The 27,584-nt window shown below is 43.4% G+C and overlaps 1 protein-coding gene and 1 non-coding gene across 2 annotated transcripts in view; one reads left to right on the forward strand and one right to left on the reverse strand.

The window, feature by feature from the left end:
- LOC139223937 (CLIP-associating protein 1-like) overlaps window positions 1–26,225 on the reverse strand; it is a 45,683-nt gene extending 19,458 nt beyond the window's left edge. The window contains exons 1-18 of the mRNA XM_070855941.1: window positions 25,964–26,225; window positions 22,468–22,546; window positions 21,630–21,733; window positions 21,250–21,341; window positions 20,763–20,838; window positions 20,191–20,288; window positions 19,398–19,468; window positions 10,557–10,691; window positions 9,462–9,538; window positions 9,294–9,386; window positions 9,056–9,201; window positions 8,262–8,397; window positions 7,388–7,458; window positions 6,646–6,705; window positions 5,311–5,388; window positions 4,990–5,157; window positions 4,327–4,370; window positions 2,178–2,381 (exon numbers count right to left, since the gene is read on the reverse strand). Of these exons, the coding sequence (XP_070712042.1) occupies window positions 2,178–2,381; window positions 4,327–4,370; window positions 4,990–5,157; window positions 5,311–5,388; window positions 6,646–6,705; window positions 7,388–7,458; window positions 8,262–8,397; window positions 9,056–9,201; window positions 9,294–9,386; window positions 9,462–9,538; window positions 10,557–10,691; window positions 19,398–19,468; window positions 20,191–20,288; window positions 20,763–20,838; window positions 21,250–21,341; window positions 21,630–21,733; window positions 22,468–22,546; window positions 25,964–26,164 (1,933 nt within the window). The 5' untranslated portion in view covers window positions 26,165–26,225. The remainder of the gene's footprint in view (window positions 1–2,177; window positions 2,382–4,326; window positions 4,371–4,989; window positions 5,158–5,310; window positions 5,389–6,645; window positions 6,706–7,387; window positions 7,459–8,261; window positions 8,398–9,055; window positions 9,202–9,293; window positions 9,387–9,461; window positions 9,539–10,556; window positions 10,692–19,397; window positions 19,469–20,190; window positions 20,289–20,762; window positions 20,839–21,249; window positions 21,342–21,629; window positions 21,734–22,467; window positions 22,547–25,963) is intronic.
- LOC139224172 (U4atac minor spliceosomal RNA) lies at window positions 23,178–23,306 on the forward strand. Its single transcript, XR_011586235.1, has one exon. It is a non-coding gene; the product is annotated as a U4atac minor spliceosomal RNA (small nuclear RNA).
- Window positions 26,226–27,584: the final 1,359 nt, after the last annotated feature.

Raw genomic sequence — 27,584 nt, forward strand, 5'->3', positions numbered from 1 at the left:
CGGAGCACAGGAAGACGGAGCGATGAGGGGAAACAGTGGACGCAGCAGAAACGTTTTCTAGACACCCGTCATGCAGAAACAGTGAACGTGTTGACAGGAGGCCGTGAAGAGAGACATGAAACATGAAACAGGGACCAGTGAGAGATGGAAGACAGAAACAACACAAGTCATTTCATCACAACACGCTCGCTCTGTTAGATCAGACTGTGTGGGGAGTTTTAATAATTATACCATTTAAATAATGATGCTGTAAAACATAAAAGCTGATGTGTTTTTAAACAGACCCGTCCATGTTTCTCAGCTGGATGTGGACTGTAAAGGTTAAAGAGGGAAAATGGACCAGCTAACATGACTTACTGCCCTCGCTGTTAGTAAGTCAGCGATTCTACGAGCCTGATGGGATGCCACAATAACTTAGGAGCCACTCTTAAGGAATGACAAAGATGGCCGCCTCACGATCCGCTGGCGTGAAGACGAGCCGCCGTAGAATCCTGACTCAAGCAGATCCCATATTTTTTGTTTCCATATTTAAGACATCTTCTCCGAAGCACTTTGGACTAGCCGGCTGTCACCTCTGGCTTCTGACTGGTTGGAAGGTTTGGATTAACTTCACTCAGAAGATAAATGAACGACTTGTACTTGTCCAGTCCACTTTAAATAAACAGCACAGACAGACAGACTGGATGGACGTACAGCGTGCAGACCACACCACAGGACACACAGACACATTCACGTCGCCAGAAACGACCAGTTAAACCCCGTGAGAGAAGAAACCGGATCAGAGTGTGCAGCTGAATCTTTCATTTGAAGCTACAGTACGACTTAGCTGAGGCTCATGGGTAATGTAGTGCTTTATTTTATTTTTTTTTTAGGACCACCTGCCATCCCAAAACAAACAGAAAAGACTGGAGAACCAAATGCGTCCACTACGAAGGCCGCCGTGTTTCTACAGAAGCCCAGAACAGACAAACCGAGGGAGTTTTGACTTTTTACGTTGAGGCGGCAGCTTGGATTTGGTGGCGTGGACGCACCGGCTGGAGGAAGAAGAAGAAGAAGAAGAAGAAGAAGGAGGATGTTTTGTGAGGTGAGAATGGAGGGTGTCTTTTCGGGGTAAAACCTTCTCTCCTCAGGACGCTCAGACGTAGAGGACGTACACTTTGCCTCATCTTTTGCAACAGCAGAGACAAACACTTCCTTCAGTTTCTCCAGCTTCTCCGGACGAACATCTAACTCACCTGCACTCCGGTTTCTACGACACACTTTGACAGGTGTGGGAACAAAGTCAGAGCACGCCATGCGCAGACAGTCCATGCACAGACGACGAGCACTGATGGGGGAGGGAGACACACAGCGAGGAGCTTACCGTCTGCGTTAACAGACCACGAGCCGTCTGACGGGGGCGGGGGAGACACAACAAGGGTCGGGAGGTTAGGCTTTAGATGTGGGGAACGGCTGGGGTGAGGCTGTCGTCTCTAATAATCATAAACAGCCTGTTTTTGGACGCAGACGAGCTTCTAATGTTTTCCAGAATAGCTGCGAATAATTGAATGATTGCGTTTTTGTGTCCAAGTAAATGAAATGATGAAAATATGACGGTGAACTTCTGAACCCGGTCACAAGATCTGCAGTTCAGGGCATCTAGAGTTAGTTTAGCACCAATAAGTAGAATCTTTTGGCCGGATTTGAGGGAGAGACAGAACCTAGAGTCTCTTTTGTTTGAGGAGATTTCAGAGTAAAAGTATGAATCACTGAAAAGATATTTAATAATCTAACTGGGACATTTCACATCAACGATATTAAGGACAAAATGCTCCACGTGTGCAGAGAAAAAAGGTCTGTGGACTTTTTGTCTCATGAAGAAGAACTAGGATGAAGCTGCAGATGAAACTGAGAATGAGGTTTGTTTTCTGAAAATCTCCATTTTGGCTGATTTCTTTCTGATGGGGAACTTTTTATTGTCCGAGCTGTAGGAGAACCTGTAGGTTAGTGTGTGTGTGTGTGTGTGTGTGTGTGTGTGTGTGTGTATATATATATATATATATATATATATATGAAAACAGTTCAGGTAAAATAAAAGTGTATTAAAGCTTCTGAGAGTGTGCAGACGGCCTGTGTGCTCCGTGGTTTTGTCTAGAAGACACAAGATAAATATGCTCAAATGCAAAGACTTTCTTTACCCAGTGAGGCGTAGGATCCAGGGGGGAGCGCCGAGGCCGAGCTGAAGGGCGAAGCCGCCGGCGCCGTCGCGGCAGAGGGCACGGCGGGCATCCTGGTGCGGGCGGTGGCGGTGGCGGCGGCGTTGACGTCCACGTCGCTGCGGGAACGCTGCAGGGAGCTCGGGGAGGAGGCGGCGGCGGGCGTCCTGGTGTGGGCGGCTTTGGCTGGAGGAGAGGAACCAGTTCGGCTTCAAACATTCAGCAGTGCTGCATGGAGGTGGAGCTGCATGTGATGCCCACCTTGTTTTCCTCCATGTTTCCATCCCACCCTGCTGTTCTTCATCATTACTGTATCACTGTGTAAACAAGGTTTCTGTTTCTGGATATATCATGTTCATTTAACCTTCTGTCCATAACTGTGTGCTTTATGTCTTTATGTCCTTTGAGCTGCAGCAACAGTGAACTTTTATCTTGTTTTATCTGCTTTTATCTTGTTTCATCTGCTTTTATCTTGTTTCATCTGCTTTTATCTTGTGTTATCTGCTTTTATCTTGTTTCATCTGCTTTTATCTTGTTTCATCTGCTTTTATCTTGTTTCATCTGCTTTTATCTTGTGTTATCTGCTTTTATCTTGTTTCATCTGCTTTTATCTTGTGTTATCTGCTTTTATCTTGTTTCATCTGCTTTTATCTTGTTTCATCTGCTTTTATCTTGTGTTATCTGCTTTTATCTTGTTTCATCTGCTTTTATCTTGTTTCATCTGCTTTTATCTTGTTTCATCTGCTTTTATCTTGTGTTATCTGCTTTTATCTTGTTTCATCTGCTTTTATCTTGTGTTATCTGCTTTTATCTTGTTTCATCTGCTTTTATCTTGTTTCATCTGCTTTTATCTTGTGTTATCTGCTTTTATCTTGTTTCATCTGCTTTTATCTTGTGTTATCTGCTTTTATCTTGTTTCATCTGCTTTTATCTTGTGTTATCTGCTTTTATCTTGTTTCATCTGCTTTTATCTTGTGTTATCTGCTTTTATCTTGTTTCATCTGCTTTTATCTTGTGTTATCTGCTTTTATCTTGTTTCATCTGCTTTTATCTTGTGTTATCTGCTTTTATCTTGTTTCATCTGCTTTTATCTTGTGTTATCTGCTTTTATCTTGTGTTATCTGCTTTTATCTTGTTTCATCTGCTTTTATCTTGTTTCATCTGCTTTTATCTTGTGTTATCTGCTTTTATCTTGTTTCATCTGCTTTTATCTTGTTTCATCTGCTTTTATCTTGTTTCATCTGCTTTTATCTTGTGTTATCTGCTTTTATCTTGTTTCATCTGCTTTTATCTTGTTTCATCTGCTTTTATCTTGTTTCATCTGCTTTTATCTGCTTTTGTGTTGTTTTTTTAGGCTGCGTTCTTTAACTCTATAGCTTTTTAAATGTCTTGTGTTTCTTTTGTACCTCCAAATGTAAAGTGCGTTATAAATAAAATGGATTATTATTATTATTATTCTTATTACTGTGGGATCAATAAAAGGTTTTATCATTTATTTCGTCTTATTGTGTTGTTTAGTGGCTGAAGCCACTCAAACGCAGAGAAACTTTACTGTAAAATAATAAAAAAAATACAGCTAAGTGAAGAAGAACATGAAAAGCTGGTGAGGATGGGGTTTATTGATCCATTAATCCTGTTTCTCAACTCAAACAGGCTAAATGTAAATAAATATCTATTTAAATATCTGAAAAAGATGCCTATTCTCTAAAACAAAGCACAGTTTAATTCATGGTCGGCCTTTTAAGGAGGACATTTAAAAGGAGACCGGCCTCATGAAGCATAAAGGAGAAGTCTAAGCTCCTATTGATTTAAAGGGGAAAATCATCGCTATAATAATAAGAATAATAATCAATAATATTAGAAGTGAAAGGGAAATGATGAAACACCAAACAGGCTGCACTAAGGCAAAGAATCATGGGAGGAAATTTTAGTGTTTAAATGTTTTTCCACATTATCGTCATGGATGAAAAGCAACTACTTGAATTTAGTACAGGAGCTGATTTCCACCTTAAAAGGCCTTAAAAGGTTTAACATTTCTTCTGAAAATGCTTTAAGAAGAGTTGTTTTAACAGGTTTATAAAACTGGATTTTACTTCCCCACAACGTTTATGCAGAACATAGACACACTTACATCTTGTGCTGCTTCCAAAGGTGTTTTTTACAGACAGGGGTCGACTGTGGAGACAGAAAGTGAAGCTTAGTTTACAGAAACAAAGGAGAAGTGGTTCACGGGTTGAGATAAAACAGAAATAAATCACACTGCTGCTGAACGATACGGCACATAAACACCAGTCCAGAGAGATGACAGGAAGTGGAAGAGGAAGCCGTGAAATCTTATTTTAAACTCCTGTGTAATAATGATGTTTTTACATATTTATGATCACTGGATTTCCTCAAATGCAGCCTGGGGCTCTTACTCCCCTCTGCTGCCTTTGAACATTTGCTGACTTGTATTAGAGGCCCGTTAATTATATATCTAATGTTCCTATTTTGACCTAAACTGCCATCTTTTCCTGCGGCGTGAACACACAGCCTGCCTCACCTACTGATTTCAATGTAAATGTAGATTAAAAACAATAGATGGGAGGGAATTCTGTCCTGGGCTTTTACTTTGAAAGGGAAACATAACGTACAGATACGGACTAAGAAACTGCTAAAAAGGTGTCATCTTGCTGGTTTGATGTTGTTTCTGCTGCAGACTTCATGAAAAGAAGAAATAGGAAAGAATCTGAATCTCGGCATGACTTTCGTAAAGTGGGTCTTTATGTCGGACCGGAGAGGAGGGAGGTCTCACTTGAGGCTCTCCTGGGAGGAGGAGGAGGAGCGGTCCGAGGCCGGCAGCGACATCAGGCTGTCACCGCTCCTCAGGTGAGCCTGCAGAGCCTTCTGATAGGACGACTCCAGGCCCTGGAAGAGCTGCTCCGCCTCCCGCCTGAAGTGGCCGTGGAAACTCCAGTAACACCTGAAGCGGCAAAACACCGAAGAGGGCCGGCTTACATCTGCATATCACTCAAATGATTACTGATAGCAGCAAAAGGAGCTCTGCTAAGCACCAGACTTTATTGTTTCTATTCATTTACATGTGCTGTGAGTGAAATACATCTGTGTGACTTACTTTCTGGCCACGGAGCGAGCCTCGGCGTCCGCATCATGGACTCCTTTCTTTATAGTCTCCATTAAAACGGTTCCATGTCTACGAGAGGGGGAAGAAGAAGAAAGCGGTCGAATCCTCGTCACCATATTCGTGTCAGATCGCACAGAAATATCTCCATCTCTTTTCAATTTAACCCCCCCAGACTATTTACGTTATATATTACATTTAACTACTTAACAACAACCACAAACAGCTGTTCTATCGCTCTCTGCACACACACCAGACTACATTCACTAAAACAGGGATTTTAGAGAACAGGACACAGGAGCTGCTGCTCTGCTGCTGTCTTGATAGGTTAGTATTTTTTGTGTTCTTGTGTATATTTGGTGTGTGGAAGGGTTTGTTTATTAATTACAATTTTAATCATTTAACTTAATTAAATTTAACAATTAATCTAATATCTATATAAAAAACAATGAGGTAAAATGAGGCAAAAGAGCTAAAATCCCTGTTTTAGTGAATGTAGTCTGGTGTGTGTGCTGTTTGTGGTTAAACCAAAAGGATCTTCCAGGTCTCTCTCTGTAGGGATCCTTTCCATGATGCTGTCACACACTGAGAATAACACTCTGTTGTAGCTTTATAAATAGCTAATATCTAGGTTGTATTCATAAAAATGTCCAATAGATCAGACTTGGCTGACAACAGAGAGGAGCCTGAAGACAAAACCAACATGGACGCCTCACGTTGAGGTACTGACGCTGCACTTTACCCTCACAGGACCGACTCTGCTATCACAGTCCTGCATTAGGTCTGATTTGTATTTGGGTGACGTGTAGGATTACACACACACACACACACACACACACACACACACACACACACACACACACACACACACACACACACACACACACACACACACACACACACACACACACACACACACACACACACACACACACACACACACACACACACACACACACTGAGTGAGTGATCGATGAGAACCAGAGCGCTCCCTTGGTATCGGGGGGTCAGCTCGGGTTTCTCCCCTGGCGGCGGCAGGAAGCAGCCAGGCAGAAACACAATGAGGCCTTTGGAGGCAGACAGAGATCCCCCCCCCTCCCACACACACACACACACACTCGGCATCGCCATGGAAACTGCTGAGACAGGCCTTGACCCGGCCGGTATCACGTTTCCCGACGGAGCGGCGTGTAGTACTTCAGGCCATTCACAAGCCACCATTTTCTCTGTGTGCTGCTGAAATATCGGCTAATTTCCAACCTCTGAGCCTGAAAACCTGAAAAACGATATTTTTTAAACCACAAATGTTGGTGAGAGCCCGTTTTTCACCTCTCCAGGGAGCCCGTCGGCCACTCCTGCAGCAGCAGGTCCAGAAACTCAAAGCAGCGCCTGCACAAGAAGCACACACGAGTGGAGTGAGATCAACAGATCCAGGCTTTCTACGTCATAAAAATAATAAAAATAAAAATAATAAAGGTAATAGGAGAAGCAACAGAAATGAATAAATTATATTAATTGGAATAAAAAAAACATGTATAAAAAATTATTACAATACATGATAAAAACTAAATTTAAAAATAGATAATAAATGAATATAAAATAATAGGGAATTTAAATCAATTCAAACATAATAAAATAATTCAATTAATTCAATAATTAAAAAATCAAAAATAAATAAATTTAAAATAATTTTACAAAAAAATTAAATAAATATTTAAAATAATATAAATCTATTTGAAATTAAATAAATACAATAAAATAGAATAATAATAATATGCCTCAGTAGAATATAATATAGTACATTAAAACACAAAAATAAATGAAGAATAAACTATAAAAAAGTAACTTAATTCATTTAAATATAGAAATAAAAAATACAATAAAATACAAATTATATTCCTTAGTAAAGTGAAATAAAATATATTAAATAAGTTATAAAACATATGTACTAAATTGATAAAATAAAATAAAAATACAACTAAAAGAAGTTAGAAATAAACAGAAATGAATAAACACAATGAAATAGAAATATAAAAATGTGAGAACAAAATGAAGTAAAGTAGTGTCTCACCTCCGGACGGCCACAGATTTGGAGGTACAGTTGCTGGTGATGATGGGGATCAGACGAGGGTAGTGCGTGTGCTGCAAAGCAACGAAAACCGTAATCTGCTCAGTTAAATCGGGACAGGAAGCTGCTTTGTTCCCCTTCGACGATCATATCGTGAATATTTGAGTATATTTTAAACCTCTGCAGTGCTATGAGTAAAAAATAACCATTAAAGGATCATTTTTAAGTATTTTTAAACCTGAGTCCTATTTTTATATAATCACTGTTTTTCTCAACGGGGTCTGGTGTGTTTGAAGAGCTTGTTTGATCCACTGACAGGCTCAGAGTGTTATTCTAAGTGTGTGACAGCATCATGGAAAGGATCCCTACAGAGAGAGACCTGGAAGATCCTTTTGGTTTAACCACAAACAGCACACACACCAGACTACATTCACTAAAACAGGGATTTTAGAGAACAGGACACAGGAGCTGCTGCTCTGCTGCTGCCTCCATCAGTTTGTATTGTATTGTGTTTTTGTGTAACTTTGGAGTTAGTTAGGTTTAGTCTATTACTTTATAATTCAATGATTTAACTAAATGTAATTTAATCATTTATTTAATATATATAACACACTATTAGGTAGAGGAGCTAAAATCCCTGTTTTAGTGAATGTAGTCTGGTGTGTGTGCTGTTTGTGGTTAAACCAAAAGGATCTTCCAGGTCTCTCTCTGTAGGGATCCTTTCCATGATGCTGTCACACACTTAGAATAACACTCTGAGCCTTTTCAGACCAACCAGTCATTTAGACGACAGATTAAGTACGGATACAGGTCAGGTTTAAAAACACCGGAGTCTTCATGTTTCCATAGCGTCCCAAAAAAAGGTGAGAGAACGTACTCTGAGGATGAGGCGGATGGCGGCCACGCCGGAGGTGGCCATGACTTTGGCACTGTTGGGGACCAGGTTGAGGAGGATCGGCATGGTGGCCTCGGCCGCGTGGTCGAACCGGCTGCCGAGCACCGACGACAGGTGGCTGGAGACAGGAGGGAAAGTTGGAGAAACCAAACAATTCATTGTGGTTTTTGAATTAATGTTTATAGGCTATTGCACTGCCAATGTGGAATGAGCTGCTCTTATATATTTGTCTGTTTAACTCTGTGCTCTGAGGTAAAAGCCACCAGACTCCATTGACAAAAACAGTAATTTTACTGCCCCTCCATTGTGTGTTTAACAAACACTGTAGTGGATCTGAACTAACCCTTTAAAACACTTAAGTCAAAGGCAAAGTAAAGTTACCATTTTTTTCAATGCAGTCTGGTGTATTTGAAGAAAGTGATATATCTTATCTTACAGGTCTACCTCAAGGTCTTCTTCAAACACACCAGACTCCATTCACAAAAGCAGTAATTTTACCGGACAGAACACTGGACTGGCAGGTCTACCGCTGCCTTGATCGTTCAGTTTGTTTTTGTTATAGTTATTGTATTGGATCTGAACTAACTATTCAAAACACCACAGTCACTCAATAACACAAAAGAACTAACTGAGTGAGACAGCAGGAGTCCAGCAACTGTAATGTAGAATCCCTGTTTTAGTGAATGGAGTCTGGTGTGTCTGCAGAGAGCGATATAACAGCTGTTTGTAGTTGAACCAAAGGGATTTTGGGTGCTGTGACCTCCAGATAGTCTTACCCCAGGGTGATGCAGGCCTCTCTCACTACCTGAGAGCGGAGGTCCTTTGCGGACAGCTTGAACGCCGCCTCCATGAGCCGCAGCTGCTGCAGAAACCCATCGAACTCCGCCGCGCCGGCCAGGAGCAGCGAGCGCACCTTCTTCAGCTGGAGGGGCACAAACAGAGGACGTAAAAACAGCCATCAGCAGAGACTTTTTAACCTTAAACTGAGACGACAGAGAGGTCGGGAGGTCTTACAGCTGCCACTCGGAGCTCCCAGTCCCTCTTATCATCTGACAGCACGTCGCGGATCTTCGTCATGGCCTCCTCCACCTCCCTGTTGGAGTAGATCTGGTGGAGGGCAGGACAGGGGTGAGGAAGGAGAACAACATTACAAAACACTTAGAGAACATCTGGAGTCCATACCTGCACTGTGGGGACGTCCTCAAAGGCCTGGATGAAGTCCTCCTCGTCCACGGCTCCAGCACCAGACCCATCCCTCCCTGAGGACACAGCAGGACGTTCACTTCATCACACCTTCTTCACACCTTTAGCACTTTATCAGGCTTTGAGCAGCAAAGCTTGAGCACTTTTTAAGCATAAACCACAAATTTCCACACTCCAACTTCTCTCTGGTATTCTTAAACCTGAGCCCTATTTTTACATATTTTGATTAATCACTGTTTTTGTCAATGGAGTCTGGTGCGCTTGTCTCTGCAGACACACCAGACTCCATTCACAAAAACAGTGATTTTATACTACAGTTGCTGGACGACTGCTGTCTCACTCAGTTAGTTCTTTTGTGTTATTGAATGACTTTGGTGTTTTAAATAGTTGGTTCAGATCCAACATCTGTGCATGATCCAACATCATCATGATCCATCATGATCCGACAGCATCCAAGATCTGTGCAGCACACTATAGCAAAAACAAACTGAACGATCAAGGCAGCGGAAGAACTGCCGCTCTGGTGTTCTGTCTGGTAAAATTACTGTTTTTGAGAATGGAGTCTGGTGTGTTTGAAGAAAGTGGACCTGGAAGATCCACAAACAGCCGTTATATCGCTCTCTGCACACACACCAGACTACATTCACTAAAACAGGGATTTTACTTGACCTGAGCAGATCTGCTGGTCTAATGCTGCATCTTCACTCGGTCTGTCTTTAAATCTACTAGATCCTTACAGATTTTTACATTTTGAATCAGTTTTGAGCTGTATGCTTCACCCCTGCTTGATTACTGCAGTGAAATGTACCATCTGCATGCAAAGAAACTACAGTAAATATTGATTTTACTGTTCTTCTTTTTGATTTTATTGGACTGTGATGTGCCGGCCATCATAAAGGTTCTTCTAGAAGTCGCTCCAGCAGGAGGAGCTCCGGTCCTGACCACCTTTACACCTGAGATCTGACACCTCGGCTAAAATAAAGTCTGTTTTGTGATCAGTCCTGATGGTTTTGGAAAGTTGTGACGGATCCAGCAGCAGTGTGGATTGTAATAAACGGCGGCGGCGGCTCTGACCTGCTGACTTGGCGCTGGAGGCGGGGCGTCGAAACGATCCCATGCTCACCGTCTTCTTCCCGGACAGCGAGGCTCCTTTGGACGAGGACGAGGTGCGGCCGCCGTCCACCGAGTCATCGTCCTCAAAGTTTTTGTCTGGAGGAGGAAAACAAAAAACAAAAAACGTAACAATAAGACCTCAGTAAACTCGAGCGACGCCAATAAAACGCCACCGCCGAGCATCTCAGCGATGTGGAGCGGGCAGGCGGACTGAGCACATAACTGGCATTCCTGCATCACCAGCGACGGCGACGCAACAATCGTTCCTGTGTTCCCCCGAGTGACAGGACGCACGTCTGAGGACTCAGAAAACACCGTTTCTCCGACTCTTTGGACTCTAAACAGACGTGAAAAGGTCAAACTGAGATTTAAGAACCGAGACGGAGACATTTCACAGACTACAACCTTCACTGTAAATGAGTTTAGGAGACGGGAACAATAAAAATACTGATTTTTAGTCTGATGAGCTTCTCTGCTTTACTTTAACACCTCTGTTGCTATGGTGACGCTGTACTGTTCACAAAATATAGAGCAAAATACATTAAATTAAATAGTTTTATTATTTTAACACAGATAAAACATCCTGCACTGCTTCTGCCGTTCTACAGTCTGATAATCTGATAATCTGATTAATCAATAATGAAAATGATCTAAAGCTCTCGATTTAATTCAACCTTCAGTTACAATCTGCTCTACGTTTATCATTTTTGGGTTCTCTCAAAGATCTGCTTTAAGAAAAATATGTTTTTAAGTGCAGCTGCACTGAACCTAAACAATCACTTATGTGCTCATATTGTGCTGGAGCTGATAGATTAATCAATTAATCTGCCAATTACTTTAGTTTAAATAACCAGCTTCTGATTTTTCACTGCAAAAAGCACCGACATTCAGTTTACGGTGACAAAGCAGCGAATCCTCAACACTGAGACTGGAGATTATTCGGCTAATTAGCGAACTGTTTCGGCTCTAATCCATAATTTCACCTTCTAATGTGGACAAATAATCTCCTGGAGTGAATTTAATCCCTCAGCGAATAAATACAGAACAATTAACAGGTTTTTCTTTCTTTGTTCTGTGTTTTAGGGCAGCGGCTCAAAGAGGCCGAGCTCTGCGGAGACGACAGCCGAGCGCCACATGAGTCCCCCTCAGCGATCGATCCTCGTTCATTATTCACACACACACACACACACACACACACACACACACACACACACACACACACACACACACACACACACACACACACACACACACACACACACACACACACACACACACACACACACACACACACACACACACACACTCAGTAGCAGCAGCAGGGCACTCAGCCAACACATCAGCCATGTGCCATCAGGTTGCAGTTTTTCCTCCTTGCAGGATCAGAGCACAGTGCAACAGCCCTCAATATCAACACAAGGTGAGAGAGTGTGTGTGTGTGTGTGTGTGTGAGAGAGAGAAACACACCTGTCACCTGAGGTTTAACACCTTCACATCATCACAACACAACAGGAGGAGAGGTGACGAGCGTGTTGGCCCGTTAATACTTGAGTATCTGAACCGGCTGAACTGAACGTTACAGTATAATTACTGCGTTTCTTCTGCCTCGTGTGTGTTTCACTAATCCAACCTCGAGGATCAATACATTTAATCTCACAGTCTGCCGTCACTATCGGATGTCTGCTGTGATGCCAAAAAATCAATATAAAAGCTGTGTCATCCTCAGCAAAGCACTTTTCTAATGGACTGTTTTCATTTTTGCCCACTCTAGCAGCACAGGTCACGACTGGTGATCTGTTCATTAGTCAAATTAAAATAGCAATGAGTTGGGATCTAAAGGTAAAGCTACTGTTAGCACCATGGAAAGGATCCCTACAGAGAGAGACCTGGAAGATCCTTTTGGTTTAACCACAAACAGCACACACACCAGACTACATTCACTAAAACAGGGATTTTAGCTGGAGTTAACCTGGAGTCACGCAGCAGCTGCTGGTCTACTGCTGCTTTGGTTAGATTGTTTGTGTCACACAAATATTATTTTGGATCAGAACTAATACTTTAAAGCACCAAAGTCACACAATCACACAAACAAACTAACCGATCGAGACCAGCAGCTCCTGTGTCCTGTTCTCTAAAATCCCTGTTTTAGTGAATGTAGTCTGGTGTGTGTGCTGTTTGTGGTTAAACCAAAAGGATCTTCCAGGTCTCTCTCTGTAGGGATCCTTTCCATGATGCTGTCACACACTTAGAATAACAATCTGAGCCTGTCAGTGGATCAAACAAGTCATTCAGACACCAGGATATGAACAAATAGGAGTTATCCTTTAAAACTATTTGGAATATTGCATGAAATGGACATTATAACATCTCTAAAAACTTGCCGATTACTAAAACTTACAAAACAAAAAGGCAGATTTTTAATCAAACAATGGGATTTTTAAAGGTTCAACAGCTCAGGACTCAAGATATTTGCGCAGAATCTATAAGAAATGTACTTTAACGAGACAAACGAACCGAACTACAAAACTGTGCTGAATCTGAATATGAGACTCGAGCTACTCAGTTTCAATTTGACCTTGATCTCTGCTTTTATCTGCAACAGGTCTGTAAATAACCAGCAGGGAAAGTTAACTCGTCGTGACGGCGTGACCTCAAACTAATCCCGACTTTCTCTCCGTCTCTGCGGCTTCCTGACCCCTAAAAACAGCCTCCACGTCCTGCGCTTTGTCCACACAACAATTCACGGGCCGAGACGTCGTCCCGCTGTGTTTACACTGGAGACGCCGCAGACGCATTCCTCCTGGATTTACAGCCAGACATCCCCACCCTCCTCCTCCTCCTCGCTCCTTCCTCTTTGCCATTCATCCCCGACTACAACCTGCAGACCGTCCAGCGGCAGAGCAGCAGCTTACAGGAGCAGATCCGCCTGCAGACCAGTTTCCTCAGCATGCCGGCAGACAGACGGACGGACAGTCAGGTGGTCCTCCAGCCCTCTCTGCTCCTCACATCTTCTCCTCCAGCCGAGAGAGAGAAGAGGGGAGGAAGGAGGGGAGTCCGACCGCTGGCCTCCCCCCTCCTCCCCTGTCAGGAAGCATGTGCTCGGATACGATCCTCCTCCTCTAGTCCTCGTCCTCTACTTCACACACACACACACACACACACACTGTCAGCGGAAGTGAGGGGATGGAGATGAAGGGAGGGAGGAGGAGGAGGAGCGGACCAATGGGAGGAGGGAGGGAGGGGAGGGCGTCATGGTGACTCAGGAGGAGGAGGAGGAAGCTGGTCCAGCGCTGGTGTTCATCATCTGGAGTGTTTTCATCACGACAAGGTCGCAAAGCTTTCGTTTGTGCTGATCTCACCGCGACGGATTGGTGTTCGTCTGCCGATCATAAGGATCAAACATGAAACAGGCTGCAAATAAACAAATGTGCCAGGTTATTGATCCTTTTCTGTCTATTCTTTGTTTGAACTTTGGAGTTTCTGCACCGATGTGTGTTAAAACAGCCTTTTTAAAAGCAGCCTCAATGAAATGACGCCTGCAACTGGAATAATTATCATCATCACCTCTGTGCTGACATATTTAACGAACTGAGATCATATCCTCAATTTGTTTCCTCTGCCGTATAAGAAAATATCATTTTAAAGTTGCTATAACTGTTTTCATGAGCCCAAAGTAACCGCCAACACAAAAGCTGAAGGATATTTCATAATAATATTCTTCCCAATTAACGACTCATCATGTAGCTCTTCGCTGTTTGGTGTCATTTCGCCGTAAACAGTCAGCAGCGTCTGCACGACGGGCACTTAGCTCTGATTGGCTGTTTTTTCCAGGAAGCAGGCAAAGATAAGAAGATTTGTGACCGTCGCCAACACCTCCCGTATCGGCCAGAGGAGACGAAGGCTGTGTCGGACGCTTTCACTGCTTTTACTCTTGTCGTGTGTCTTCGAGGAGGAGGAGGAGGAGGCCTCCGTCCACAAGGCGGCGCCGTTCCCCCGCGGTTTGAGTGCAGCAGAGACAGACAGGAAGTGAGACGCCTGGGTCCACATTTCCAGGTGGTTTATGTCTTGAAAAGCACCTGGATGAGACGCTAAGGCACGATCGTCTCCTCCCAAAGGCTTCGATGTGACGGAGGATAAAGACCTGCAGGCCTCGTGTGATGGATTTGGTCTGATTCTGCTGATGTCAGCTGGAGAAATGTGGTTCTTATGTCTGCTTTGAATTTGACTCATTTAAATGGTAAATGGTCTGTATCTGTATTTCTCCTTTCTACAGGTAATCTGGAGGACACTGTTCTTTCACACTTATTCACACACTGAAGCTGCTTCAGGTTCCTTCTGATCCTTCTCAATCCTTCTGATTGAGGGACGACCCGCTCTACCACTGAGCCACAGCCGCCCACTGCAACAGTCTGTTGTTTAATAAATAAATAGATTATTTTAGTTTCTGGTGCTGATTTTAAGCTTTTAAATCAAAATAAACTAAATATTTAAGGGACATTTTTCTAATATTTCATAAGCACATAATTCACCCTGTGAGCTCTGTGATTTAAACTTTAAACTAAAGTCACTGAAGCAGAATGAGTGAGAAAAGGCTTCAGAGAAGAAGGAGACTAAAGAAAGACAGAGAACATGTTGATCCAGAACAACAGTGGATCTAAAGATCTGTGAACCTCCAGAGGAGATCTGAACTACTTCCATTTAAACATGCTAACATGCTAACAGCTCCTCCTGGCTCAGCATGGAGGTTGAGCATGTGTCTCAAATGAGAGGAAATCATCAAATAAAGGCACCAAAAATCATCAAGACATCAATAAAACGGATCAAACTCCAGAAATGCTGGATCCTACATTTCCCACAATGCCCCACAACAACCCCAGAGACACCGTCAAGTGTTTTTAGAGCGACCAGGGTGGACGACGACCGCTGGGATCAAACCGAGTGACCCGGACTAACCGCGGTCACAAGTTTCCTCCTGGCAGCGTCTCAAAGTCTTCGGGGGCTCGGAGCCTGATGGAGTCTGACAGCTGATGCCCCCGATGCAAATTCACAAAATGACCGGGGAGAGGTGAGGCGAGGCGTCACCGAGGAGCGAGGGAGCGTGGGAGAGAGCGGTTTTCAGGAGGGGACGCTGGCAGCAGATCATCAGCATGGGTTCACCTGCAGCTCTGCTTTGGCGTCACCCAACAGGTGCTTTTCATCCACTCACACTCACAAAGACTGAAGCCAGGAAACACCCATGACGTTCTCCAGCTGGGACAACAGCGGGAGTGACGTTCCCACAGGCTTCATTCACAGCTCAAAGAGCAAATCCACACCTGGAAGAAGTCTGGAGTTACGGCGCAGGACGATTATCAGCTCGTTAACAGGCTCTGCTGCGCTGCAAGTAAATGACTGAAGTCACTGGGACGCCTCCAAATAAATACTTCCATCAACTAAACCAAAGTTTCATAGTTTATGATCCAACAAAGCCTCCAAACAGTTTCCTCATAGAGTTATCTGGTGGTTTCCAGTCCGCAGCGACATGAAACACTTCAGATTCTCACTTCACGACGATATAAATTGAAGAAAATCTGACATTTCTGCTGAAGAGGGACTTAAGATGGTAAATCAGACATCAAATTTGCAGCTGAGAAGTCCGTCAGTGGTGTGATTCTACGCAGACCTTTACAGACGTGCTGTGTTTCTGTTTGTCCTTAGGGTCAATCAGAGTGCCCTCCTGTTGGGAGGAAACCGTTTCCTGTTTGGTGGAGACGAGTTTTCCTGTTATGTCGTGGTTTGTCTGCGTGCAGAGACGAGTCGATGACACGCCTTTCAAACTGTGTGTAAGAGACGGAAACCGTTTGCTGTGCAGGGTTGCTCTTAAAGCGCTGTCCTGTCCTTCTGTCCCTGCACGGTGTTCATTATTCATAAGTCCGGCTGGCCTCGCCTCGCCTCGCTGCAGGACCTCCTGAGGCCGGATGACGCACAGCCCGCCGAGCTGGACTCACAGCAGTGACACATCAAAAGAAAAGTGGCGTTCAGTTAATATCTTATGTGACAGCTGTAGTTTCACTGAATAATCTTAAAGGAGAACTCTGGTATTTTTAAACCTGGGACCTATTTTTACATATTCCTGATCAAAGCAGCTTGTTTGATCCACTGACAGGCTCAGACAGCCGTTATATCGCTCTCTGCACACACACCAGACTACATTCACTAAAACAGGGATTTAACATACGAGTTGTTGGTCTCGATCGGTTAGTTTGTTTGTGTGATTGTGTGACTTTGGTGCTTTAAACGGTCAGTTCTGATCCAAAAGAATATTTGTGTGACACACAATAACTCAAACAAACTAACCAATCAAAGCAGCAGTAGGCCAGCAGCTCCTGCGTTACTCCAGGTTAACTCCAGCTAAAATCCCTGTTTTAGTGAATGTAGTCTGGTGTGTGTGCTGTTTGTGGTTAAACCAAAAGGATCTTCCAGGTCTCTCTCTGTAGGGATCCTTTCCATGATGCTGTCAGAGCACTACTGAAGCATCATGTAACCTAAACCCAAAAATATGCACACATTTTTGTGCATGTGAAAGCACATACAAGGAAACAAGGGAACAAATCTCTTTTTGTCAAGCTGGTGATAAAACATCTTACTGGCTTCCAGAAAACTATTTATGCTTTAATTTCACCCCATCTGCACAACTATAACTATAACTCTCCCCGAATGAGTAAAAAGCTCTAAAAATCTCCTTCAGCTGGTGAAAATGCAGCTGCAAGGCTTTTATCTACTGGAACCACGGGAGGAGAAGACATCCCCCCCCCAGTTTTATGGCCTCCAGTTGCTCCAAGAATGCAGCTTAAAATCAATTAATTGCTTATAAGGAGTTAAACTGACTGGATCCAGGCTATAACTCTGACTTACAAGAGTCCTTATGTACAGGAGCGGTGACAGCGTGGCACCAAAACCTGAAGAATACCTATTAACACACCTGTTGATTCCTTTCTCTATTTATCCGACGGTTTGTTAACTTTAATTAGTCTCCGTGTGAAGAAACGTGTGTAAATGTTGAAGATAAACCAGATTTACTGGTGATCTTGCTTTGAAAAACACTCCTGTTCTGCCTGATGTGACTCTGAACGAGTAATGCTGCATTATGTTGTAAAAATAATGTAAATAACACAGAATTTTCCAAGAACAAGGTGGAAAAACGAAGTTTCCACCACAGTAAGTTGAATTATTGAAGGTCATTAGCATTAAATGAGCGCGTCACCAAAGCCGAAGACGAGAGCGGAGCGATTACACGCCTCGCCGAGCGTCACATACTTGTGGCATTCACTCCCCAATTATGATCCCAGAGCATCTAGCGAGCGCAGAGCCGGGCAGTAACCTGCTCCTGCGTCACCTGTGCAGGCAGGCGGGCGGCTGAGCGTCCCCCCCCCCCCCCCCCCCCCAGTGAGCGCTGCAGGTGTCCAGCTTCAGATCCGAGCCTTACCTGCAGGGACCCGGCGTGGCTCTGCGGTCCCCTCCCCCTCTCAGTGGATGTGCTGGAGGAGAAACGGCGTCCGTGTCCGGACAGCGACCCAGAGCTGAGGCACTGCTGCCTGCCTGCCTCCTCCCTCCCTCCCTCCCTCCCTCCCTCCCTCCCTCTCCGAGCCGGTCTTGTGACTGTAGGGACGACAGCTGACACCACTCCTACAAAATAAGAGCCCTGGGCTGCCGGAGTAAAGCCTGTTTTTTCTCTCCTTCTCTTGCTCCTTCTCTTCTTCTTCTTCTTCTTCTTCTTCTTCTCTCCGCTGAATGATTCCCAGTTCCATTTCCTTTCCCAGGTGATGTTCGCAGCCCCGCCTGCTCTCACGTCTCTTTAAAGTAACTCCTGGGGTGTCGAGAGGCTGCTGAACTTCTCCCTCTTTTGTTTTTCACCCACGCCCAGACACACAATCTGAGCCGAGCAGCTGCGAAGAGCTTAAACTGAACTAGCTCTCTTTGTTAAAGTAAAATGACGCTTCCTGTGGAGAGGAAATACTTTTGTTGGATGATATATTGTCCCAGGAGTAACTGCCATAGACAGTATTTATTCATTTTTGTCATTTTAAGAGCTTTTAATCTCTCTGATGTTGTGATAAAATAATAATAAAGGCCCAAAGATGTGGAATGGGACGGTTTTAGGTCGTTTTTAAAAATGTTAAAAAGGTTTAAACTACTAAATAAATGTACCTGTGATGTAACTGAGAGAAAACGATGATATAATCAAGTTTCAGTTACATATAAAGTTGTCAAAGAGGTGATTTGTTCTGTTGCTTTGCATCTTTTCGCCGCTCAGGAACAACTTCTGCTCAGTAAAGCCGATGGCGGCCTTCGCCAGGGGCCCGTCCTCCACGGCGGTGCAGTTACAGCTGGATGAGCCCGTCGTGCTCCTAACGTGGAGCAGTCCCAAGTGCACCTGAACGCATCACACTGCTGCCGTTTAAGGCGTCAGGGGTCTGCGGCGACGTCGGCGACCCACTTTGAAACCAAAAACACTCCTGATCTGTTTCTGACGGACGATCGAGTCAAACAGCTCAGAGCAGAGGAGGCGGCAGGAAGTCAGATGGACAAACGGCAAAGAGAATCCACTCAGTTTTCAAAATAAAAGCCCCCTGCAGACTGTACTGTATCAGTATTATTCTCTAATGGGGGGGCATCAAGCCAGACGTCAGCCGCTCAGAGGGTTTTTAACACCATGACGACCAGAGGCATTTTGTCGTTTTCACCCAAGGCTACGAGCAGGTTGTTCAAAAAGTAAAACTGTGTGTGTGGTGCAAATGTTATTTCAGCAGGAGGGCGTCTTACCTGACACAGGTGACAGGACCATGTTCCCTGACCGCTGAACTTCATCGAATTTACTGAAGATGACGTTCAGCCTGGGGGGGGTGGGGGTGGGGGTGGGGGTGGGGGTGGGGGGGGGGGGTGGGCAGAGAGTTAGTTGCGATGTTGTGATCATGAGCAGAAATAAACAGCCGTGCTGCCTTCAGGCTCCGGTGGAAAACTGAAAACCGGCTCGTTTTCAGAGCCTCCTTTTCTTGTGTTTTGCAACCAAAGCCGTAAATCTTGTTCACACCTGAGGGTCTAACTAACACCTGGAACAGTCATCGCCATCCCATCATGCTCCTCTGCAATGGAAACGTTGTTCACTGCTCCAGGAAATAGGACGGACCATAGATACGATGTAGCAACAGCAGATATTTCTGGTCCCTCAGCTCATCGATCCTTTGGCTCAGCTGTTAGCCGCAATGCTAACGTTATGCTAGCCACAAAGCTAAAATTATACTAGCCACAAAGCTAATGTTATGCTAGCAACATAGCTAACGTTATGCTAGCCACAAAGCTAAAATTATACTAGCCACAAAGCTAATGTTATGCTAGCAACAAAGCTAACGTTATGCCAGAAATGTGAGATCATCGCTTGTGCCAACGTCATTGTACAAACGGAGGCTCTGACTGTGTCCCTGTTGCTATGGTTACTCATTTAACGCAGCCAGCTCGTTAATCTAAAGCCGTGAACAGACAGAATCACCGTAACTATTCAGTAGGTATTATAATAATAATAATAATGATACAGAGTCCAGTGAGCATTTGAACGCACCGTGACTGAGGCAGGCCCTTCTTTCCCAGGTCCATCCTCACTCGCTCTCCGACGTGGCGGTAGATCTCCACCAGGCAGTTCAAGGCTCCATCACGCACCTGCAGGTCGACCACGAAAAGGACAGGTGAGCGTAAACCTGGAGACTCTTTCTGATTCATTTTGCTTTTTAATTTGCTTTACTGTAACTCAAGTATTTCAAATTCCAGTTATTTTGCTTCCATCTTCTTTTCTTTTAAATATTTTGTAAATGATCCCTGTACTTTATTTTGTGTGCCTCGTATTGTATGTGCTTTTATTTTCTTAACCTCTGATGTGACGCTGTTATTGGTCTTAAACTGTTTGTGTCAGTGCAAAATAAAAATGACTAAAAGTTGAATGGAGTTCTGAATGGAGGCAAACTCCTGGTGACGAGGGTTCGTTACTGCACATGTGCGGGTGTGCGGGTGTGCGTTTGGCGTCAGGAAGGGAAGTTCATGGGCCCGGCTTCCTGTGCTCGACAGGAAGTGCGGTTCCGGCGATGACAGACCTCTGCGGCCAATCAGAAGACAGGAGTGGGAGGGGGGGTGCTGTACCTGACTGGTGGGGTCTCCGAGGAGGTTACAGATGTGAGGAACGATTTTACTGAGCGTCAGACTCTGAGATCCAAACCTGGAAAAACAAAACGGGGATTTAAACATGAACATGAACCTTTGTGCAAAACACCCTCTAAAAAAAGCATCATCAGTTTCCTGCTTTGGATTTTTTGAGGTAAAACTGAGTTGTTTTATTCTTGAAAGTAACCTGAATCACCTCTAATATGTAAAACAGATGCTACTCGTCTCTAAAACGTTAATAATAGGTATCAAATATATTAATTTTCAAGCATAAATGGCGAAAATTACAAAGCTTCCAGCTTCTCTCTCTTCTCTTTAAATGTTACTGAACTGAATAATTTAGATTTAAAGTCATTTTTCACTCTAAAACCTTTTTCCAAAGTCAAATTCAAGCACTCTCAAGGTGCGTTTTCAGGCTTTTCCAGCATCTTAAGGCTCTGTTAAATTAAATATACTCAATACGCACACGTTGAGGGTTGAGATGAGGCAGAGGCAGAGTCCCTCTCTGGTCCTGTTGTTCTTGTGCTTGAAGCCTCCCATCATTCGCTCCCACACGTACTGAAAACACACACACACACAACGTTTACACACATTTAAACAGTCAAATCCCCTCTGGCCGTCTGCATGTGATTCTCCAGTCATCACACCAACAAATGGGTCATTTTTAACCCTGAATATGCAGCGGGGACACTCTGACGACAACTAAACACAGATAGAAAACATAAAAACAGACAGAAAATTACAAAATACAGAAAGAAAACAACAAAAAATGAAAAGAAAACGACTAAACAGACAGAAAACTACAAAAAAAAGAGAAAACACTGAGAGAAAACAGCTGCTGTGAACCTGTGGGTTGGCGGCCTGGTCCATGATCTTCAGCAGGAGCGCCTGGTCCTGGTCCCGGACTTGGTCCTTGGCGTCCCCCAAGCGGTCGATGAGGCTCGGCAGGACTGAGGACGGAGAGAGACGAGGTTCATATTCAGTCATTTGTTCCAGTTACTATCTGCTTCTCAGGATGTTTAAATGTCTGAATCCTTCCCTTACTGCATTCAAACCGTCGCCAAATAGTTTCTGCATGTTAATAAATAAATTCAAATACCAACTAAAACAGATATTTTATAAAGTGTTCCAGTGGATTTAACTTACAGAAATAAAAATACAGAAAACTAGCCAATGCAGCAAAAAAAAACTTAAAAATCACAATCTAACAGTTGATTTAATAAAAAACTGTTTTTTTTTAAGAGATGAAACATAATTTATTGAAGGTGATGAACAAAAAAAGAAGTTATAAACATGAAAAGTGAGTTTAAACCAAATATGGACGAGAACAAACACACAAATAACTTCACAGTATTTATATGCTAATATTTCTAATTTCATAATTACATATTCAATATTGTTTTTATTTTGCGCTGAATGCATAAGTAAATACAAGCGGAAGCAGAATTATATATAAATATAAAGACGAAGTTTGAACGTCTGAGTGGTAAAAAAAATTATAATCAAATATCTAAATTAAAATGATCTAAAGAAAATATGGAAATTAAAACATTGCCACTATGCCAAACCTTTATTTCATAAAATGACGGAGTGTGCCTTTACTTCTGTAGATTATACTTATATTTACATGTTACACATTAATCAGAACACCTTGAGGTGAGGCTGTGTTTTCTCCTGTGCTCACCTGTTCCCACCTGCGTCCTGAACCTCTCCTGCAGCCGGCTGACCAGAGCCGACAGGACGTCCATCCCCAGCAAAACCACCTGAGACACAAAACCACAGAGATAACATCAAAACACAGAAACAGACGTCAACAGAAACAGGCAGAAAATACAGGCAGAAAACAACAAAAGTCAGAAAACAATTTAAAAATGGACAGAAAACAATAAAAAACAGACAGAAAACAACAAAGAATGGACAGGAAATTAAAAAAAGCGGACAAAAACAGACAGAAAACAACAAAAACAGACAGAAAACAATAAAAACAGAGAGAAAACAATAAAAACAGACAGAAAACAATAAAAACAGAGAGAAAACATTTAAAAAATGGACAGAAAACAATAAAAATAGACAGAAAACAACAAAAACAGACAGAAAACACTAAAACAGTCAGGAAACACCTCTGAGTGTCTGAAACAGCCACAGCACCAAATTCAGCTCCTTAGCAGTGGATCTGAATCTGAGCTGCAAGGCATCATGGGTAACTGCACCAAAACAAGACTTTTCATTAAAGAACCCCACAAAAGAACCAAACCAAACCGCTTCTGTGCACCTAAACCTGAACAGAAGCACCGACCTGTCTGTCCTGAGAGTCCAGACAGAGAAGAGAGAGCAGCACCCTGAGCGAGGACGCTGTCACTGACTCACTAACAGCTCTCAGCAGGACGGCCGCCATCTTTCCTTGTCATGGGGTGGCCTGGGAGGCTCAGTGAACGCCTAGTGAGAGTCTCCCTGCTGACACCATACCAACACATCTGCACCACCTGAACCACGTGATCAGGCCACGGTGCAATTTTTGGAAAAACCTCTTAAATCTAAAGAGGAAATAATGTTTATATTAAATACTTCCTGTTTCCTGTGGCGGCATCTGCTGGACACTCGGCGGTACTACACACACACACACACACCAGACTCCATTGGATTTTTTACCATTTTTAGCTAAAACAGTTTGGGGCTTCAGCCTCATGAAAAACATCACTTCTAATCTGAATTTTTAGTGTGATTGGGAGCCCTGACAGGCTCAGAATTAGTAGTGATAATAATAATAATGATGATAATTACAAATGTTCTTCATAAATAAATCCATGTGCTCTACAAAGGCAGTGAAATGAAAGCAAAAAAAGTCATAAAATCATCAAAAATTAAAAGGTAAACTGGTTTAGAAAAGAAATACGCAGAAAACGACAAAAATGGAAAGAAAACAAAACAGAGAGAAAATAAATGACAAAACAGACTGAAAACAAAAAAACAACAAACAGACAGAAAACGATGAGAAGAAAATACAGAAAACAACAAAGAACAAACAGAAAATGACAGAAAACATCACATAATCTGAATTTTTAGTTTGATTGGCAGCCCTAACAGGCTCGGAATTAGTAATAATAATAATTATAAATGTTCTTTATAAATAAATCCATGTGCTTTACAAAGGCAGCAAAAAGAAAGCAAAAGGTCATAAAATCATAAAAAATTCAAAAGGTAAACTGGTTTTAGAAAGATGCACTGATTTATCATTTATTGTGTCGTTTCTTCTTTCCTTATTTTGTTAATCATCAGTTCAAATGATTAGATCTTACTTTTTTAAGTACAAATGCCAAACAGTCTGCTTTTGTTCTGTTTTATGTCATTTTAATCTGAATATTTTCTGGGTTTGATCGTGCTTTCTGACAAAACAAACCATTTTAAAGACTAATATTAATATTTCTGACCTGATTTCAAAAGATAAACACAGAAAAAGCCGTGCAGACGAACAGATATTTAGAATAAGTGATCAGTTTGAGGACTGAGGATTTACAACCACGTCTCCAGTTAATGTTGACTTTTACAGTCGGCCTCAGCCGTTAAGCTGTCCGTATTTATCAATAGGCGATCAATGAACAAGAGCTATTAGACTGATGGCAGCTGAAGCAGCGCTCCATGTTTCTCACACACACACAGGAAGGAAACTGGGCTAATGGTGTTGGTATATTAAGCTCACGGCCGCCACCACCGCCGCCGCCCTGGGAGCCTGGGAGCCTCGTCCCCATTTCGGCCGCCACATATCAACCGCGCAGGAGGAGGCTGCGTTTCCACGGCAGCAGCGATACGATTGGTTGCGTCTACCAGATCTGCTGCTCTGCTTCAGCCTCACACCAAACTCCATTGAAAAATCTGTCATTTTAGTGCTGCTTTCTTTGACGCTCTCCTTCGTGCATCCCGACTTTAAAGGCCAGATAAATACTGAGATTCAAAACATAGCACTCGGCAAAACAATCCCAACCACTGTCTCCATTTAGTAGCTGCTCTGGAGCTTTCGACTGTATCACATGGGCTTCCTTAGCAGAGGGAGCTTGCCCAGTTATAAAATCTTAATTTTTCTCAGTGTAATTCCTCAACTTCTCATACATGATTAAAAAGTTCTTGAGGCTCGAAAACTGCTGAGGAAGATCATATAATATATGTGTGAAAGCTCCAGAAGAGGCACTAAATAGACCTTGTTGTTAGACTAGTTTATCAGCAGTTAAATATCAAATAAACATATGAAATTCACCACATGGAACCAATTATATTAATTTTAATCATATAATGGGCTGCAACTGATCCCTTTTACCCCATTGATCATTTTCCCATTGAGTTACAGTGTGCTGTAATAGGAAGTGATGGATCTTTGGTTAAAATACCATTAACAGCAGATTAAGTTATTATTAAGTTATTAAGGAGGAGTTAGGGGGAGAAAAGCTCACCTGACACTTGACTAATGGCTCCGAATTGTTGGAAAAAACCTTCTAAATGACAAATATCTTGCTAATGTCCCAGAGAGAGACATTTATAAGAGCCATAAAGACGATCACTGATTTTGAAAGCCGTGATAAAAAGATAAACAGATGTATGTTGTGATATAATCGTGTTATACACAACATTTTGAGATTTCAGCTCCCATTTGGAGTTAGTTATTCTGTATATGTGACAGTTTTAGGACCAAAATAACAACAATTCCTCTTTAAATCTTCTATTTTATGCAGGAAACCTTTGAAATTAAGTGTCTTTGGAGGATTTATTTCACTCGTTGCTTCTAACGCAAACATCTGACCTTGTTAATCTTTAAATTCCTACACACATGAATGAATAAAACAGGTGATGCTTTATTTTATAGGTACACAATCTGTCCAGTAACTTCATTTTCATTTAACCTGGAGAGTATTTTAGCTGAAAATCAAAATACAGAGGAGGTAACGTTCTTAATAACAAACTGAACTATTAATTAAGGATTATAGGGATTTAAATGGAGCAGTTCTTTCCAAGATATTCCCAATTTTCCAATAATTGGCACTGAATTAGCTTCAGGTTTTGGACTAAAAAAAGAGTTAAACTATATGAGATGCCTCTAAATTACTTTACCGTGCTAATACCACCTGTCACAATAAAGAAATACCACAAACACAGGTGTGTTTTTCATCTTTAGGGCTCTGAGGTGGTCTCACCTTGAAGTTGCTGGAGTTGACCCAGGAGCTGGCCACGGCGTCCACCACCCTGTCCAGCGCCGCCTGGTCCTGCTCCAGCTCAGGGGACCTCTCCTGGTCCAGGATGAGCTCGATGACCTCCTGGCCCACCTGGAGCCTCCTCCCCAGGTCCTTCTGCATCACCTGCTCCAGCAGGTACTCCATGCTCACCTCCTCCTCCATGGCTCGCTGCTGGGGGGGGGCAGAAAACTCAGGGCTCAAGCAGACTTCCTGCTGGCCTCAGTCCTCACAGTTTGACCACCAAAGCACCTTATGGTGTCCAGGACCTGCTGCAGGACACTTGGCCCCGTTTACACGCCACTTATTATCTTTAGGAGGCGGCTAACGTTGCCGAATGAGCCGGAATGAGCAGCATGATGTCCTGCGGCGGAGCGCTGCTGAGGACGCAGCTCTTCATTGCTGCAAAGACATGAAACAAGAAAAACGGCGAGAATTAGACGAAGTTCCCAACTAGCACACTTACACTGAGTTAACGGTCCCGTGTCCCCTACAGCAGGGGTACAGACCCAGCCTGCTAACCTGTAGCTCAGAGGGACACATAGCAATGCTATTTAAAGTGTAGCTTCCCGGCTAAGTGGCTTACCTTACCTTTAACAGGTGAGCGTTGAGTGTCAGTGCAGTTTATGTAGCTGTTAGCTTCTCCGGCTAGCACACTAGCTTGCTACTAGCATGCTTTAGACCTCAGTACAGTTACGCTAGTGTTAGCTAAGCTAAGCTAAGTTAGCTCGTTAAGTTACCGACGGCCCCGGAGGAGCACCGTTAGCTGTTCCGTTACTCACCTGTTTGTAGCGGGTTCATTAACGGGTTATGAGCTCAGCGGCCGGCGGGAGGGTCGCCCACCGGATGGACCGAGTCGTCCCCGGAAAAAAAGTCCGAAGTGGCGATGCTGCCTCCGGCCACAAAGTACCGTTACTTCACATCACAGCCCAGCAACTAGTCACCTCCCCGCGGTGGTTTGAGCTGCTTGGCGGTGAATCCTCAGGTCAAGTCACCGTCTAACACCCGCAGCCGCCCGTTACCGAGTCATTCATTACAATTAAAACCGACTCAACGATTATTGCTCATAATAAATCTCACCGAGCCGCAGTGAACGCACCGCAGAACGGCGACACCTGGTGGCAGGACCGAGCAACAGCACTTGCGGGACCCGGACCGGGTTTAAGACTAAGAGTAAGACCAGGAGTGGTACCGGGACCAGTACTAAAACTAAGAGGACTAAGAGTAAGACCAGGGCCAACACTGAGACCAGGATCAGGACTAGGACTAAGAGTAAGACCAGGACTAAAACTAAGACCAAGAACAGGATCGGGACCAAGACTAAGACTAAGAACAGGACTGAGACTAAGACCAGGACCAGGAACGGAACCATGACTAAGACCAGGACTGAGACGAGGACTAGGACTAAGATTAGGACCAGGAATGGAACTATGACCAGGACAAGGATCAGGCCATGGACTAAGACCAGGACCAGGAACTGGACTAAGACTAAGACCAGGACTAACCAGGACCGGGACCAGGAATGGGATGAGGACAAGGACTAAGACTAGGATCACGAACAGGATCGGGACCAGGACTAAGACCG

This window comes from Pempheris klunzingeri, chromosome 24, assembly GCF_042242105.1.
Source record: "Pempheris klunzingeri isolate RE-2024b chromosome 24, fPemKlu1.hap1, whole genome shotgun sequence".
In the NCBI taxonomy this organism is placed as follows: domain Eukaryota; kingdom Metazoa; phylum Chordata; class Actinopteri; order Acropomatiformes; family Pempheridae; genus Pempheris; species Pempheris klunzingeri.